Below are 13743 nucleotides of genomic sequence, written 5' to 3' on the forward strand. Positions count from 1 at the left end.
GAGGGTTTTGCGGGGGGGGGTTATACTTAATGGTTTGCCCGGGGCCCGCGTGCGGGTTAACGCGGCCCTGTGCGCTTCCTCCTCCCCCGTCACGTGACCCGGATGTTTGCGGAAAGTGTCGTGTAGCAACAGCCGCGTCTTTAGCCTGACAGCTGCTCTGCACAAAACACGGACATAAGCCTTAAAGCAGCTCTGACCACACGGACCTCTGACCACACGGACCTCGGACCACACGGCGGTCCCCGGAACATGCAGCTTTAACCCTCACCTTAGAGACTTTCAGGAGGTTTTCGTCAGGTGTTTGGCGGCGCGCGGGCGGATCATGGACGCGCTGCTGGACTTCACGGACTGCGTCCAAGACTCGCCGAGATTCAGGTAAAAAAAACATGATTAAAGTGGATGAAAGTTTGTAAACGATGAGGTAACGGGAGGGGGCTGCGCAGGCGCAGTGAGGTGCAGCTGCATCCTTCACATCCTTCCTGCTTCCTCTGCGCCCTGAACATAAACCTTTGTTATTCCTGACTTTTCCTCTGTTTCCTTATGCTGTTCTTCTACTACACTTACATGAGCTGCAGGTCACGTGACTCTGCAAAATCAGGAAAGTTAGAGTAAAGTCAGAGCAGTATTGACTCTGTAATGAGTAAATATCAGCTGTTTGACTGAAAAAGTCTGATTTATTTTTCAATGACGCCGTAAATGATGTGAAACAAAACATAAATAATGTGGAAACTGTTGTTTCTGAGGCTGAACGACGTGGACAAAACTTCATATCTCGAGTTTCATGCCAGATATCTCGATATCGATACGATATAACTATGGGTTATATCGTATCAATATAAATAGTGCAGCTTTATTGATGGAAATGTATCTCGTTTATATCTTCCTTTTTTGATTTTAATATTTTGAATGTTCATATCTCGATATCGATGCGATAACGATATATCTTTCAGTTGTTTCCAAAGAAATTACAAGAAAATCTAGAAAAAAAAACAAAGTAATTCTAAAGAACACGGAGCACGAGACGATCTTCATCTGTTTGATCAAAATGTAACTTTTGCAGCTTAAATATTAAGTAACAATTACTTTTACTCAAGTAAAAGTACAGATACTTTACATTATAATTTTACTCAATTATAAGCAAAAAGTACCATGTGATAAAACTACTCTAAAAGTACATTTTTCTTTCACAAAGTGCTGGTACTTGAGTAAATGTACCTGAGTACTTCCTGCCTCTGCATCGGCCCTGAGTTCATGTATTTACTGATTCAAACAGTTCAGTGGAAAAGCATCAAACTAATGATTGACTTCACGAATCACTTTATTCACTTCTGTTACTTCTATAAAAGATGAAGTTCATCAAGTTCCACCCTGATTATTTAAAGGACCATCGCCAAGGCCGTGGGAACCCAGGGTGCTGAGGGGGCTGCAGCACCTCTGGTTTCCTGCTCGTGCTCGTTGCTGCTGCACAAACATCAACACTGTAGCTGTGCAGAGTGAACGGGCGACTGAGAGTTTATGAGAATCTTCTTCTTTCTTCTTCTTCTTCTTTACGCCGTCACATGTTTCACCTCGTCAACATTTTGGCCCAAAATTCAAACCCGAGTGCCGCACATGGCAACGTCCCGGCGAGCAGGAGGGAAAGGACTGTGTTTGTGTGAAAGTTAGAAACGACAGTAACGACTGTGTTTGTGTCAGGCTGACCCTGGATCAGTTTGAGGACGACGTGTCTCAGCTGGAAACCACCCTGGAGAAGGTGAGGAAACATCTGTTCTTCTGTGTAAGACTGTGAGACTAGCCCCCCCCCCCTTTTATTTTCCCTTCACATTTTGCCTGACATAAAAACAAACGGCGCTGTGTGATGATGTCATCAGGCCGCGCTGCTCAGTTTACTTGCGCAGGTGTGAGGGCTGGCCAGCAGGGGGCAGGTGTGAAACCTCTCCTTAACCTCTTACCACCCGCCTAAACCAAGACCCACAAAACTGATCTTTTTCCTCGCGTTGTTGCTGTGTTGTGTCACCTTTTGTTTGTTTTTGTTGAATTTTTGTCACATTTTTGTTGAATTTTTGTCACTTTTTGGTTGATTTTTTTGTCACATTTTTGTTGAATTTTTGTCACTTTTTGTTGAATTTTTGTAGAATTTTTGTCACATTTTTGTTGAATTTTTGTCACTTTTTGTTGAATTTTTGTTGAATTTTTGTCACATTTTTGTTGAATTTTTGTCACATTTTTGGTTGAATTTTTGTCACTTTTTGGTTGATTTTTTTGTCACTTTTTGTTGAATTTTTGTCACATTTTTGGTTGAATTTTTGTCACTTTTTGTTGAATTTTTGTTGAATTTTTGTCACATTTTTGTTGAATTTTTGTCACTTTTTGTTGAATTTTTGTTGAATTTTTGTCACATTTTTGTAGAATTTTTGTCACATTTTTGTTGAATTTTTGTCACATTTTTGTTGAATTTTTATTGAATTTTTGTCACATTTTTGTTGAATTTTTGTCACATTTTTGTTGATTCTTTTGTGGCTATTTTGGTGTTTTTTCCCAAGAAGCTTTTTGATTAGGGTAAAGCCAAATGGGATCTGTTCAGGTGGGAGTTAAGAGGTTAATCACTTGAAATCATTTGTACTTTTATGACTGTTCAGAAAACAGAAAGTATCCAGCTTAGTTTTTTTGATTAATAAATATATAAATAAAAGAATGACTTTTTTTAAAGGCAACAAATAATCGTTTGAATAATCGTGATTTCAATTATGACAAAAATAATCGTGATTATTTTTTTTTCAATAATCGAGCAGCCCTACGTTCTGCACATTTACCTGGTTCTTGTAAATGTTAACCCCTTAACTCCCACCTGAGTCCAAAAGCTCCCGGAAAAAAGCTGTGAAAATAGCAACAAAACTGAGACGAAAACAATGATGGAAATTGACAAAAAAGTGAGAAAACATTGACAAAAAAGTGACGAAAAAATGACAAAAAATGACAAAAAAGTGACAAAAAATGGACAAAAAAAATGGACAAAAAAAATTACAAAAAAATTACAAAAAATGTGACAACAAAAGACAAAAAAAAGTGTCGAAAAAAGTGACGAAAAAATGACAAAAATGTGACAAAAAAGACAAGAAAAGACAAAACAAATGACAAAAAATGTACAAAAGAATTACAAAAAAATGTACAAAAAAATTACAAAAAATGTGACAAAAAAGACAAAACAAATGACAAAAAATTACAAAAAAAATTACAAAAAAAATTACAAAAAAGACAAAACAAATGACAAAAAATTACTAAAAAATTTACTAAAATTATTACAAAAAAAATTACAAAAAATGTGACAAAAAAGACAAAAAATGACAAAAAAGTTACAAAAATGAGTTGAATACCCCCCATGATTGAAATGAAAAAGATCCATTTAGATGACTTTTGTAGATCTACAGGATTTGGGTAAAGCTGAACTGGAGAAAATGCTCTCGGTTCAGGCGGGAGTTAAGAGGTTAAATGACCTCTGTGTGACCTCTGTGTGACCTCTGTGTGACCTCGGTGTGACCTCGTGCAGGTGCTGAGACTCTGCGGGCGGATGGTGGAGGCGGGACAAACCTACGGCGCGGCCAATCAGCAGTTCCTCAGCGGCTTAAAGGAGCTGTGTGCGTTTTACCGAAAGGACGACGTCATCACAGTCAGTGTTGGCCATACAGATGTGATGTTGTGAGTGTGTTCCTCTGCTGTAAACCTGTGTGTGTGTGTGTGTGTGTGTGTGTGTGTGTGTGTGTGTGTGTGTGTGTGTGTGTGTCTGTGTGTGTCTCAGGGCTGTCTGCAGCACTTCCACCAGGCTCTGAGCGAGATCCTCAGCTTCCACACCGTGAGTTCATCAGAGTCTCCCTCAAACGCCCGCTCAGGTCACGCAGATGTGTTTGTTTTCCAGATGTTGCTGGACCAGACGCAGAGGGCCATCGGTCAGCAGCTGTCCAACCTCTGCGCTCAGTGAGTCCTGCTCTGACACAGGCGACACCAGGCCTCTATAAAGCTGCCACGCCAAGTAGGGACGCTCCGATATCCGATACTGGATCAATACAATATCGGGGCTGGCACCGTTCAGCGATACTGGTATCAGAGTGTTTAAGTACTACTGGTATCGGAGTGTTCAGGTACTACTGGTATCGGAGTGTTTAAGTACTGCTGGTATCGGAGTGTTTAAGTACTACTGGTATCGGAGTGTTTAAGTACTACTGGTATCGGAGTGTTTAAGTACTACTGGTATCAGAGTGTTCAGGTACTACTGGTATCGAAAAACAGGTACCAAAATAAATAATTAAATAGACTTTTGTTGTTGGTCCTGTTGGTCCAGGGGCTGCTTAACATTTTTGTTGAATTTTATTCACATTTTTTTGTCACATTTTTGTTGAATTTTTGTCACATTTTTGTTGAATTTTTGTCACATTTTTTTGTCACATTTTTGTTGAATTTTTGTCACATTTTTGTTGAATTTTTGTTGAATTTTTGTCACATTTTTGTTGAATTTTTGTCACATTTTTGTCACATTTTTGTAACATTTTTGTTGAGTTTTTTTTTGTGACAAAAATGTGACAAAAAAAAAAATGACAAAAATGTCCCCCCATTTCCCCCCGCCCCAAATGTTCTGAATGTTTGCATTATTTTTTTTATTAATTTGACTCATTTTCTCCTAATTTCTGCCCATTTTTGTCAGAATCATTTGTCCCATTTTTTCCTTTTTATTTTGTTTGTTAACGCCCTAACACCATGTGTCACTAAGTCGAGACATTCCACTTCCTGAAAGAATATAGCACCAGCAGCAAAAACACTGATAATCAGGGCCTGAGGCCTCTATCATGATATAAAAAAGAAATATCACGATAACGATATATTTGACGATATAATTGACAACGGACAAACTACTTCACAATTCCAGCCTCACGCCCGAAGATTCATGCAAAGATATTTAATTATTTTATTTTAGCGCCATAATAATTCACATGTTTATGCTCCTAAGTCAACTGTTCTTTATTACAGTATTACAGTACTTTGACCAGAGTGCTTCCTGTCTGACCCGTGTACTTCCTGTCTGACCCGTGTACTTCCTGTCTGACCCGTGTACTTCCTGTCTGACCCGTGTACTTCCTGTCTGACCCGTGTACTCCCTGTCTGACCCGTTTACTTCCTGTCTGACCCGTGTACTTCCTGTCTGACCCGTGTACTTCCTGTCTGACTCGTGTACTTCCTGTCTGACCCGTTTACTTCCTGTCTGACCCGAGTACTTCCTGTCTGACTCATGTACTTCCTGTCTGACCCGTTTACTTCCTGTCTGACCCGAGTACTTCCTGTCTGACCCGTGTACTTCCTGTCTGACCCCTTGGTACTCCTCGCAGGTTCGTGCCTCCGCTGAGGGACGGCCGGAGGGAGTTTGTTCGAATCGGAGACGACCTGGACTCGGCGCTTCAGAAAAACGCTGTGGTTCCAAAAGGAAAAGCGTCCGAGTCTGAGAGAGTCAGTCACCTCCTGCTCGCCACCAGGAAGTGCTACCAACACTTCAGCCTGGACTACTGCCTACAGGTACTACTACTACTACTACTACTGCCTACAGGTACTACTACTGCCTACAGGTACTACTACTACTACTGCCTACAGGTACTACTACCAAAGGTGGGAGACTCAAGTCAGACTCGAGTTGCAATTTTCGGGACTTGAGACTTACTTGACCAAAGCTCCAAAAAGACTTGACTTGGGACTTGCTGTTTGTGACTCGAGACTTAACTTGGACTTGAGGCCAATGACTCTCAATGACTCGCTGTGACTTTATAGTTTTATTTATTTGAGTGAAACTGTCGAAAGATCAGGATTCATTGCGTAAAAGCGGCGCATCTTTGTTTACATTATGGTGATTATCCACATGCGTGTTCGGTTTCCCGACACAGAGCTTCTAATCAATACAGCGCGAAAAGGCAGGAGGAAATATTTCTTTGGAGGCACTAAAAGTTTTCTAAAGACAGTGAAGAGGAGGAGATTTACGGACAGGAAAACGTTTGAAACAATGGGCTGGACCTACAGGGCAGACGGAGCCTCCAGAACCACGATGTAAGAGCTGATTCATAACAGGAATCTTGGGGCTTTTCCATGTTTTAATTTGTTCACACAAAGTTTACAGCATTTAGAGGTTATTTTACACATCCGCAAACAGCCCAGTGACAGCGGGACTGAAGGCTACGCGGACTCTACTCTGAGCAGGGGCGAATCCGAGTATACAGGGGCTGGGGCATTACAGGGGAACCTCTGACAGAAAAACTGCCAGAGACTAACAAAAATAAAAATATTATTTTATATTTATATTTCAGACTGCAGGAACAAGCAGCTCATGTTTAAAAGACTCTGTTTCATTATTTTTTTTAAGTCGCCCTCCCCCCGGGCCCCCTTCCTTAAAATGCTGTCCTGGTAATTTTGTACATAGACTGTTTATTTAGAATATATATAGTTTGAATTAAATATTAATTAGACTTTAAATCCAAATCCATGAGATTTTAAAAAGTTTGATTTTAGCCTAAATTGTTAAAATTGCTATATCTTGAGAAAGTACTTGTTATTTTCAAGATTAAACACATTTTGAAAAGTCGACACGCTGGCGTTTGTGACTTGAGGTGACTTGGCGGCTAAAGCAAGACTTGACTTGACTTGACTTGACTTGACTTGACCCCATGACCGATTGACTTGGACTCACGTGGGACTTGGACCTTCACGACTTGGACTTGACTCGAGACTTGCATTTAGTGACTTACTCCCACCTCTGACTACTACTACTACTATACTACTACTGCTTACAGGTACTACTACTACTACTACTACTATTGCTACTGCTACTATGACAGTAGTAGTGGCAGTGATACTTTACAGGTTAATAAAGCGCCCCCTGCTGTCACAGTTTAACACTAACACTGTTTAAAAGCTTCAGACACAGGATTCTGGACCAGATGTTTGGAAACATCTGCAGAACCATCATGTCTTTGTCGTCTCTGATTCTCCTCTCACTCTCGTGTTTCAGCTGAACTCGTTCCGTGTGCAGCAGAGGGTGGACGTCCTAAACTCGGTGAGTGCTTCACGTGTGACCTCTGACCTCCTGTTCCTCTGACCTCCTGCTCCTCTGTGGTGGACACGTGTGACCTCTGACACGTGTGACCTCTGACCTCCTGTTCCTCTGACCTCCTGTTCCTCTGTGGTGGACACGTGTGACCTCTGACCCCCTGTTCCTCTGTGGTGGACACGTGTGACCTCTGACCTCCTGCTCCTCTGACCTCCTGCTCCTCTGTGGTGGACACGTGTGACCTCTGACCCCCTGTTCCTCTGTGGTGGACACGTGTGACCTCTGACCTCCTGTTCCTCTGTGGTGGACACGTGTGACCTCTGACACGTGTGACCTCTGACCTCCTGTTCCTCTGACCTCCTGCTCCTCTGTGGTGGACACGTGTGACCTCTGACCTCCTGCTCCTCTGACCTCCTGCTCCTCTGTGGTGGACACGTGTGACCTCTGACCTCCTGCTCCTCTGACCTCCTGCTCCTCTGTGGTGGACACGTGTGACCTCTGACCCCCTGTTCCTCTGTGGTGGACACGTGTGACCTCTGACCTCCTGCTCCTCTGACCTCCTGCTCCTCTGTGGTGGACACGTGTGACCTCTGACCTCCTGTTCCTCTGTGGTGGACACGTGTGACCTCTGACCCCCTGTTCCTCTGTGGTGGACACGTGTGACCTCTGACCTCCTGCTCCTCTGTGGTGGACACGTGTGACCTCTGACCTCCTGTTCCTCTGTGGTGGACACGTGTGACCTCTGACCCCCTGTTCCTCTGTGGTGGACACGTGTGACCTCTGACCTCCTGTTCCTCTGTGGTGGACACGTGTGACCTCTGACACGTGTGACCTCTGACCTCCTGTTCCTCTGACCTCCTGCTCCTCTGTGGTGGACACGTGTGACCTCTGACCCCCTGTTCCTCTGTGGTGGACACGTGTGACCTCTGACACGTGTGACCTCTGACCTCCTGTTCCTCTGACCTCCTGTTCCTCTGTGGTGGACACGTGTGACCTCTGACCCCCTGTTCCTCTGTGGTGGACACGTGTGACCTCTGACCTCCTGCTCCTCTGACCTCCTGCTCCTCTGTGGTGGACACGTGTGACCTCTGACCCCCTGTTCCTCTGTGGTGGACACGTGTGACCTCTGACCTCCTGTTCCTCTGTGGTGGACACGTGTGACCTCTGACACGTGTGACCTCTGACCTCCTGTTCCTCTGACCTCCTGCTCCTCTGTGGTGGACACGTGTGACCTCTGACCTCCTGCTCCTCTGACCTCCTGCTCCTCTGTGGTGGACACGTGTGACCTCTGACCTCCTGCTCCTCTGACCTCCTGCTCCTCTGTGGTGGACACGTGTGACCTCTGACCCCCTGTTCCTCTGTGGTGGACACGTGTGACCTCTGACCTCCTGCTCCTCTGACCTCCTGCTCCTCTGTGGTGGACACGTGTGACCTCTGACCTCCTGTTCCTCTGTGGTGGACACGTGTGACCTCTGACCCCCTGTTCCTCTGTGGTGGACACGTGTGACCTCTGACCTCCTGTTCCTCTGTGGTGGACACGTGTGACCTCTGACACGTGTGACCTCTGACCCCCTGTTCCTCTGTGGTGGACACGTGTGACCTCTGACCTCCTGTTCCTCTGCTGCAGATGTTCTCCTACGTCCAGGCCCAGAACACCTTCTTCCACCAGGGCTTCGAGCTGCTGCGCGACCTGGACCCCACGCTCAAGAGCCTGGCCCTGAAGGTACGGCCGGGAGCGGGACTCTGGAACATAACCAGACTCTGGAACAAAACCAGACTCTGGAACATAACCAGACTCTGGAACATAACCAGACTCTGGAACAAAACCAGACTCTGGAACATAACCAGACTCTGGAACATAACCAGACTCTGGAACATAACCAGACTCTGGAACATGACCAGACTCTGGAACAAAACCAGACTCTGGAACAAAACCAGACTCTGGAACAAAACCAGACTCTGGAACAAAACCAGACTCTGGAACAAAACCAGACTCTGGAACAAAACCAGACTCTGGAACATAACCAGACTCTGGAACATGACCAGACTCTGGAACAAAACCAGACTCTGAAACAAAACCAGACTCTGGAACATAACCAGACTCTGGAACAAAACCAGACTCTGGAACAAAACCAGACTCTGGAACAAAACCAGACTCTGGAACAAAACCAGACTCTGGAACAAAACCAGACTCTGGAACATAACGACTCGTGTCTCTCAGATTTCTCAGGTTTCTTCTGAATGTGCAGCCAAGAGGAAAGAGCTGGAGAACCAACACCTGCTGGTCCAACAGAGGGTGAGTCAAAGAGACCTCACACTTTACAGACTCACACTTTACAGACTCACACTTTACAGACTCACTTTACAGACTCACACTTTACAGACTCACACTTTACAGACTCCAGACTTAATGCTGTGTGTGGTACAGGAGGCGAGTGGAGAGCCGTGGGCCGGGCCCTGTCCTCACAGTGGAGCTTCTCTCCAGGGGCAGCTCTTCAAACGCAGCCGGCGGAAACACAAGACCTGGAAAAGGTTCAACAAACTCTTCATTAAGTCTGAAACAACAGTTTGACTAAAGGTTTGGTTTCCTGTTTTGCAGGAGTTGGTTTTCCATCCGAGACAATCAGCTGCTCTACAGGAAGTCCCACAAGGTAAAGGTTCTTCTCCTTGTGTGTTTTCCATCCGAGACAATCAGCTGCTCTACAGGAAGTCCCACAAGGTAAAGGTTCTTCTCCCGGTGTTCACACGTGTGTCCTGTGTAATCCCGGCGTGTTCCAGGAGGAGGCGCTGGTGCTGTTCGAGGACCTCAGACTCTGCGCCGTCAAACCTGTGGAGAACACTGAGCGGCGCTTCTGCTTCGAGCTGCTCTCTGTGCAGAAGTAAGTGCGGCTCGGTCCGGCTCGGTCCTGCTCGGTCCGGCTCGGTCCGGCTCGGTCCTGCTCGGTCTGGTTCTGTCTGAGCTCCATCTCGTCTGAGGTGAGGAGGTTCATGAAGTTCTCCGGTCTCTGCAGGAGCTGTGTCCTTCAGGCGGATTCAGAACCTCTGAGACAGACCTGGGTCACGGCCGTCCAGACCAGCATCGACCAGGCCTACAGAGAGCCTCCATGTACTCAGGTACTACTACTACTACTACTACTACTACAGTCACATACTCTCATCGACCAGGCCTACAGAGAGCCCCCGTGTACTCAGGTACTACTACTACTACTACTACTACTACTACTACTACTACTACTATTACTACTACTACTGTCACATACTCCCATCGACCAGGCCTACAGAGAGCCCCCGTGTACTCATGTACTACTACTACTACTACTACTACAACTACTACTGTCACATACAGAGAGCCCCCGTGTACTCAGGTACTACTACTACTACTACTACTACTGTCACATACAGAGAGCCCCCGTGTACTCAGGTACTACTACTACTACTACTACTACTGTACTACTACTACTACTACTACTACTGTGACATACAGAGAGCCCCCGTGTACTCAGGTACTACTACTACTACTACTACTACTACTACTACTACTACTACTACTGTCACATACTCCCATCGACCAGGCCTACAGAGAGCTCCCGTGTACTCAGGTACTACTACTACTACTACTACTACTACTACTACTACTGTCACATACTCCCATCGACCAGGCCTACAGAGAGCTCCCGTGTACTCAGGTACTACTACTACTACTACTACTACTACTACTACTACTGTCACATACTCCCATCGACCAGGCCTACAGAGAGCTCCCGTGTACTCAGGTACTACTACTACTACTACTACTACTACTACTACTACTGTCACATACTCCCATCGACCAGGCCTACAGAGAGCCCCTGTGTACTCAGGTACTACTACTACTACTACTACTACTACTACTACTACTACTACTACTACTGTGACATACTCCCATCGACCAGGCCTACAGAGAGCCCCCGTGTACTCAGGTACTACTACTATTACTACTATACTACTACTACTACTACTGTCACATACTCCCATCGACCAGGCCTACAGAGAGCCTCCATGTACTCAGGTACTACTACTACTACTACTACTACTACTACTACTACTACTATACTACTACTACTACTACTACTCTCACAAACGTCTGTACTTGGTCTGCTCCATGTGTGTTTCCTCAGTCCGGCTCGAAGGACCAGAAGGACCTTTGTTAAATGTTCTTGTTTCTTTTCTCGACGTCTGAAGATCAATGTTCTTTTTTTCACACCATTTTCTTCCTTTTCTCTGCGTTTAGTGAGACCAAGGTTTTATCTCTGAAACACTTACGGCCGTATCATGCATGTCGATATAGTTTCCGAAAATTCATATCTATTTAAAATATTCATAATATATATGTATACGTGTTCTGAAGGGTGAGGTACCGCGATAGAACCGAGGGGTGCTAAAGGTTCCGGTGGTGAGGAGACGCCTTTGAGCACATGTTTATTATATTTTATTATTGTATTATATTGTGTCAGACCAGGGGCTGGACCGGGACTGAAAAACAGCCCTGGACTCTGACCAGCCTGGCACAAATTAGCGTAATCGTGACTTCCACAAATACTTATCTGAACCTCTAACCACCCGCCTTAACCGAGTGCATTTTCATTTTCTTTTTATTATTATTATTTTGATCAGTATCATCAGCAAAAAGAGCGGGAAAGGTGGTCATAGAAACAGAAGCAAAATCATTAATATAAATAATAAATAATAATGGTCCCAAAACTGAACCTTGTGGTACACCATACTCCACGGAATTCCTTTTAGATTCATGTTTTTTTTATACTGGGCTTTACCCAAATCTAAAAGCTTCTCATCTGGAGAGCAAAGGAAAGCTAAGACCTACAAAAGTGATGGCAACTTTTTGTCAAGTCATTTTTGTCATATTTTTGTTGTTTTTATCACGTTTTTGTAGTTTTTTTTGTCCGTGTTTTTCTCACGTTTTTGTTGCCTTTTCATCACATTTTTGTTTTGTTTTTATCCTCTATTTCTCGCTATTTTGATGCTTTTCTTTTCAGCTTTTAGATTTGGGTAAAGCTCGGTTGAGGCGGGACCGGTGGCCCTTCTGTGCTCTTCCAGAATGGACACATGGCCAGTCCGCCCCTGTGTCAGACGCCCTCTCATGTTTGGTCTCTCTCCCTGGTCTCCTCAGGCTCCGGAGCCCAGCCCTCCGCTCCCGGCCCCTCGCTCCTCCCCTCGTGCCCAGGAGAAGCTCTCTGTCCTGGGGGTGGCTCTGCAGGGCGCGGGGAACCTCCGCTGCTGCGACTGCGGGGCGGAGCAGCCGCGCTGGGCCTCGGTCAACCTGGGGGTCACCGTCTGCATCGAGTGCTCCGGGATCCACCGGTGAGTGAGGCTCCTCCTCAGATCCTCCAGGCTGCGAGGAGGAGGCGCTGGACTCTGTGTCAGCGTTTGTTTCACGTGTGTGTGTGTGTGTGTGTGTGTGTGTGTGTGTGTGTGTGTGTCACAGGAGCCTGGGCGTCCACGTGTCCAAGGTCAGGTCCATCACGCTGGACTCGTGGGAAGCAGAACAACTCAAGGTACGAAACGTTTTTCCTCACATTCATGTTCTTCTTCTCCAGCTTCAGGTTCTCCACATTTCTCCCTTTGTTTTCTGTCCGCAGCTGCTGTGCATTCTGGGTAACGACGAGGTGAACAGGATCTACGAGGCGCGCTGTTCAGAGGAGGGACGCACCAAACCACGGCCCGACAGCCCGCGGTAAAGTCAGATCTGAACCTCACTGCGATAAAAGAAATGATCAGAGTCTGACGCTTGTTTTCCAGCTCGGAGAAAGAGCGCTGGATCAAAGACAAGTTTGTGGAGAAGAGGTTTGTGGACAAAGGCGGTGGAGCAGGTGGGTCCAACAAACATTTATCGACAAACAATAATGTTCACACGGAATGAGGCGTAACTTTGACACAGATTTAGCCACTTTTCAAACCTCCAAAGACCATATTTGGGAACAAGGCAAACATCAAATGTTTGTGACCCTCCAGGGTTTTAATAAAGTCTCCATCGCATCTTCAAAGCACGTCCAGCTGCTCCGTGTGCAGGTCAGTCCCACGCCTCAAAATAACTCCTCCCATCAGCGCGAGCGTCTCGTCTTCTCTCGGGTCAGTCTCATGATCGATCACAAACACAAACGCTCCGTCTAAACTCGCCTTTTACACAAGATAACAACAAATAATCCGGTCCACGGTAAAAACGAAACAGAAACCTGCAGTGACATTGATGTCAAAGCTCCGCTAACAGCAACGAAACACTTCCTGTTGTCCCGACAAAATAAAAGGCGTCAATGTTCCAGCCACTGGGAGAGGGTTTGAAATGTTCATTAATAAATGAACCTAATATTTTAGGTGCAAATGGACACAAATCTCGTTTTTCTTCGTTTTCCTGGTCGTCCGTTTTGCTCAAATAGAAATAAAGGCCTGTCTCTAATTGTGGCCTGGTTCCAATAAAGGCCTGGTCCGAGATGCCCTTGAGTAAATAAAGGCCCCGGCCTATATTAGAGCATTTACGGTACACGCCTTTGTTGATTTTTCCACGCATTTTCTTAAAATTTCCCCCCATTTTTTCCACCATGTTTTGTTTTTACCCAATCCCCCTTTTTTCAGTTTCACCCTTCCACATTTCCCCCCATATTTTTCCCAAT

The 13743-nt window shown here is 45.4% G+C and overlaps 1 protein-coding gene across 1 annotated transcript in view; it reads left to right on the forward strand.

Annotated features, from left to right (window-relative positions):
* Positions 1-320: 320 nt before the first annotated feature.
* Positions 321-13743, forward strand: part of LOC306979272 (arf-GAP with coiled-coil, ANK repeat and PH domain-containing protein 2) — a gene marked incomplete at its 3' end in the record, with an annotated part of 24702 nt that continues 11279 nt past the window's right edge. The window contains exons 1-17 of the mRNA XM_079578149.1: positions 321-375; positions 1696-1753; positions 3548-3667; positions 3797-3850; positions 3914-3972; positions 5376-5559; positions 7040-7084; positions 8706-8801; positions 9300-9374; positions 9507-9610; positions 9678-9729; positions 9857-9957; positions 10090-10192; positions 12246-12436; positions 12561-12630; positions 12715-12809; positions 12875-12945. Of these exons, the coding sequence (XP_079434275.1) occupies positions 323-375; positions 1696-1753; positions 3548-3667; positions 3797-3850; positions 3914-3972; positions 5376-5559; positions 7040-7084; positions 8706-8801; positions 9300-9374; positions 9507-9610; positions 9678-9729; positions 9857-9957; positions 10090-10192; positions 12246-12436; positions 12561-12630; positions 12715-12809; positions 12875-12945 (1531 nt within the window). The 5' untranslated portion in view covers positions 321-322. The remainder of the gene's footprint in view (positions 376-1695; positions 1754-3547; positions 3668-3796; positions 3851-3913; positions 3973-5375; positions 5560-7039; positions 7085-8705; positions 8802-9299; positions 9375-9506; positions 9611-9677; positions 9730-9856; positions 9958-10089; positions 10193-12245; positions 12437-12560; positions 12631-12714; positions 12810-12874; positions 12946-13743) is intronic.

This window comes from Gobius niger (genome assembly GCF_951799975.1).
Source record: "Gobius niger genome assembly, chromosome: 1".
In the NCBI taxonomy this organism is placed as follows: domain Eukaryota; kingdom Metazoa; phylum Chordata; class Actinopteri; order Gobiiformes; family Gobiidae; genus Gobius; species Gobius niger.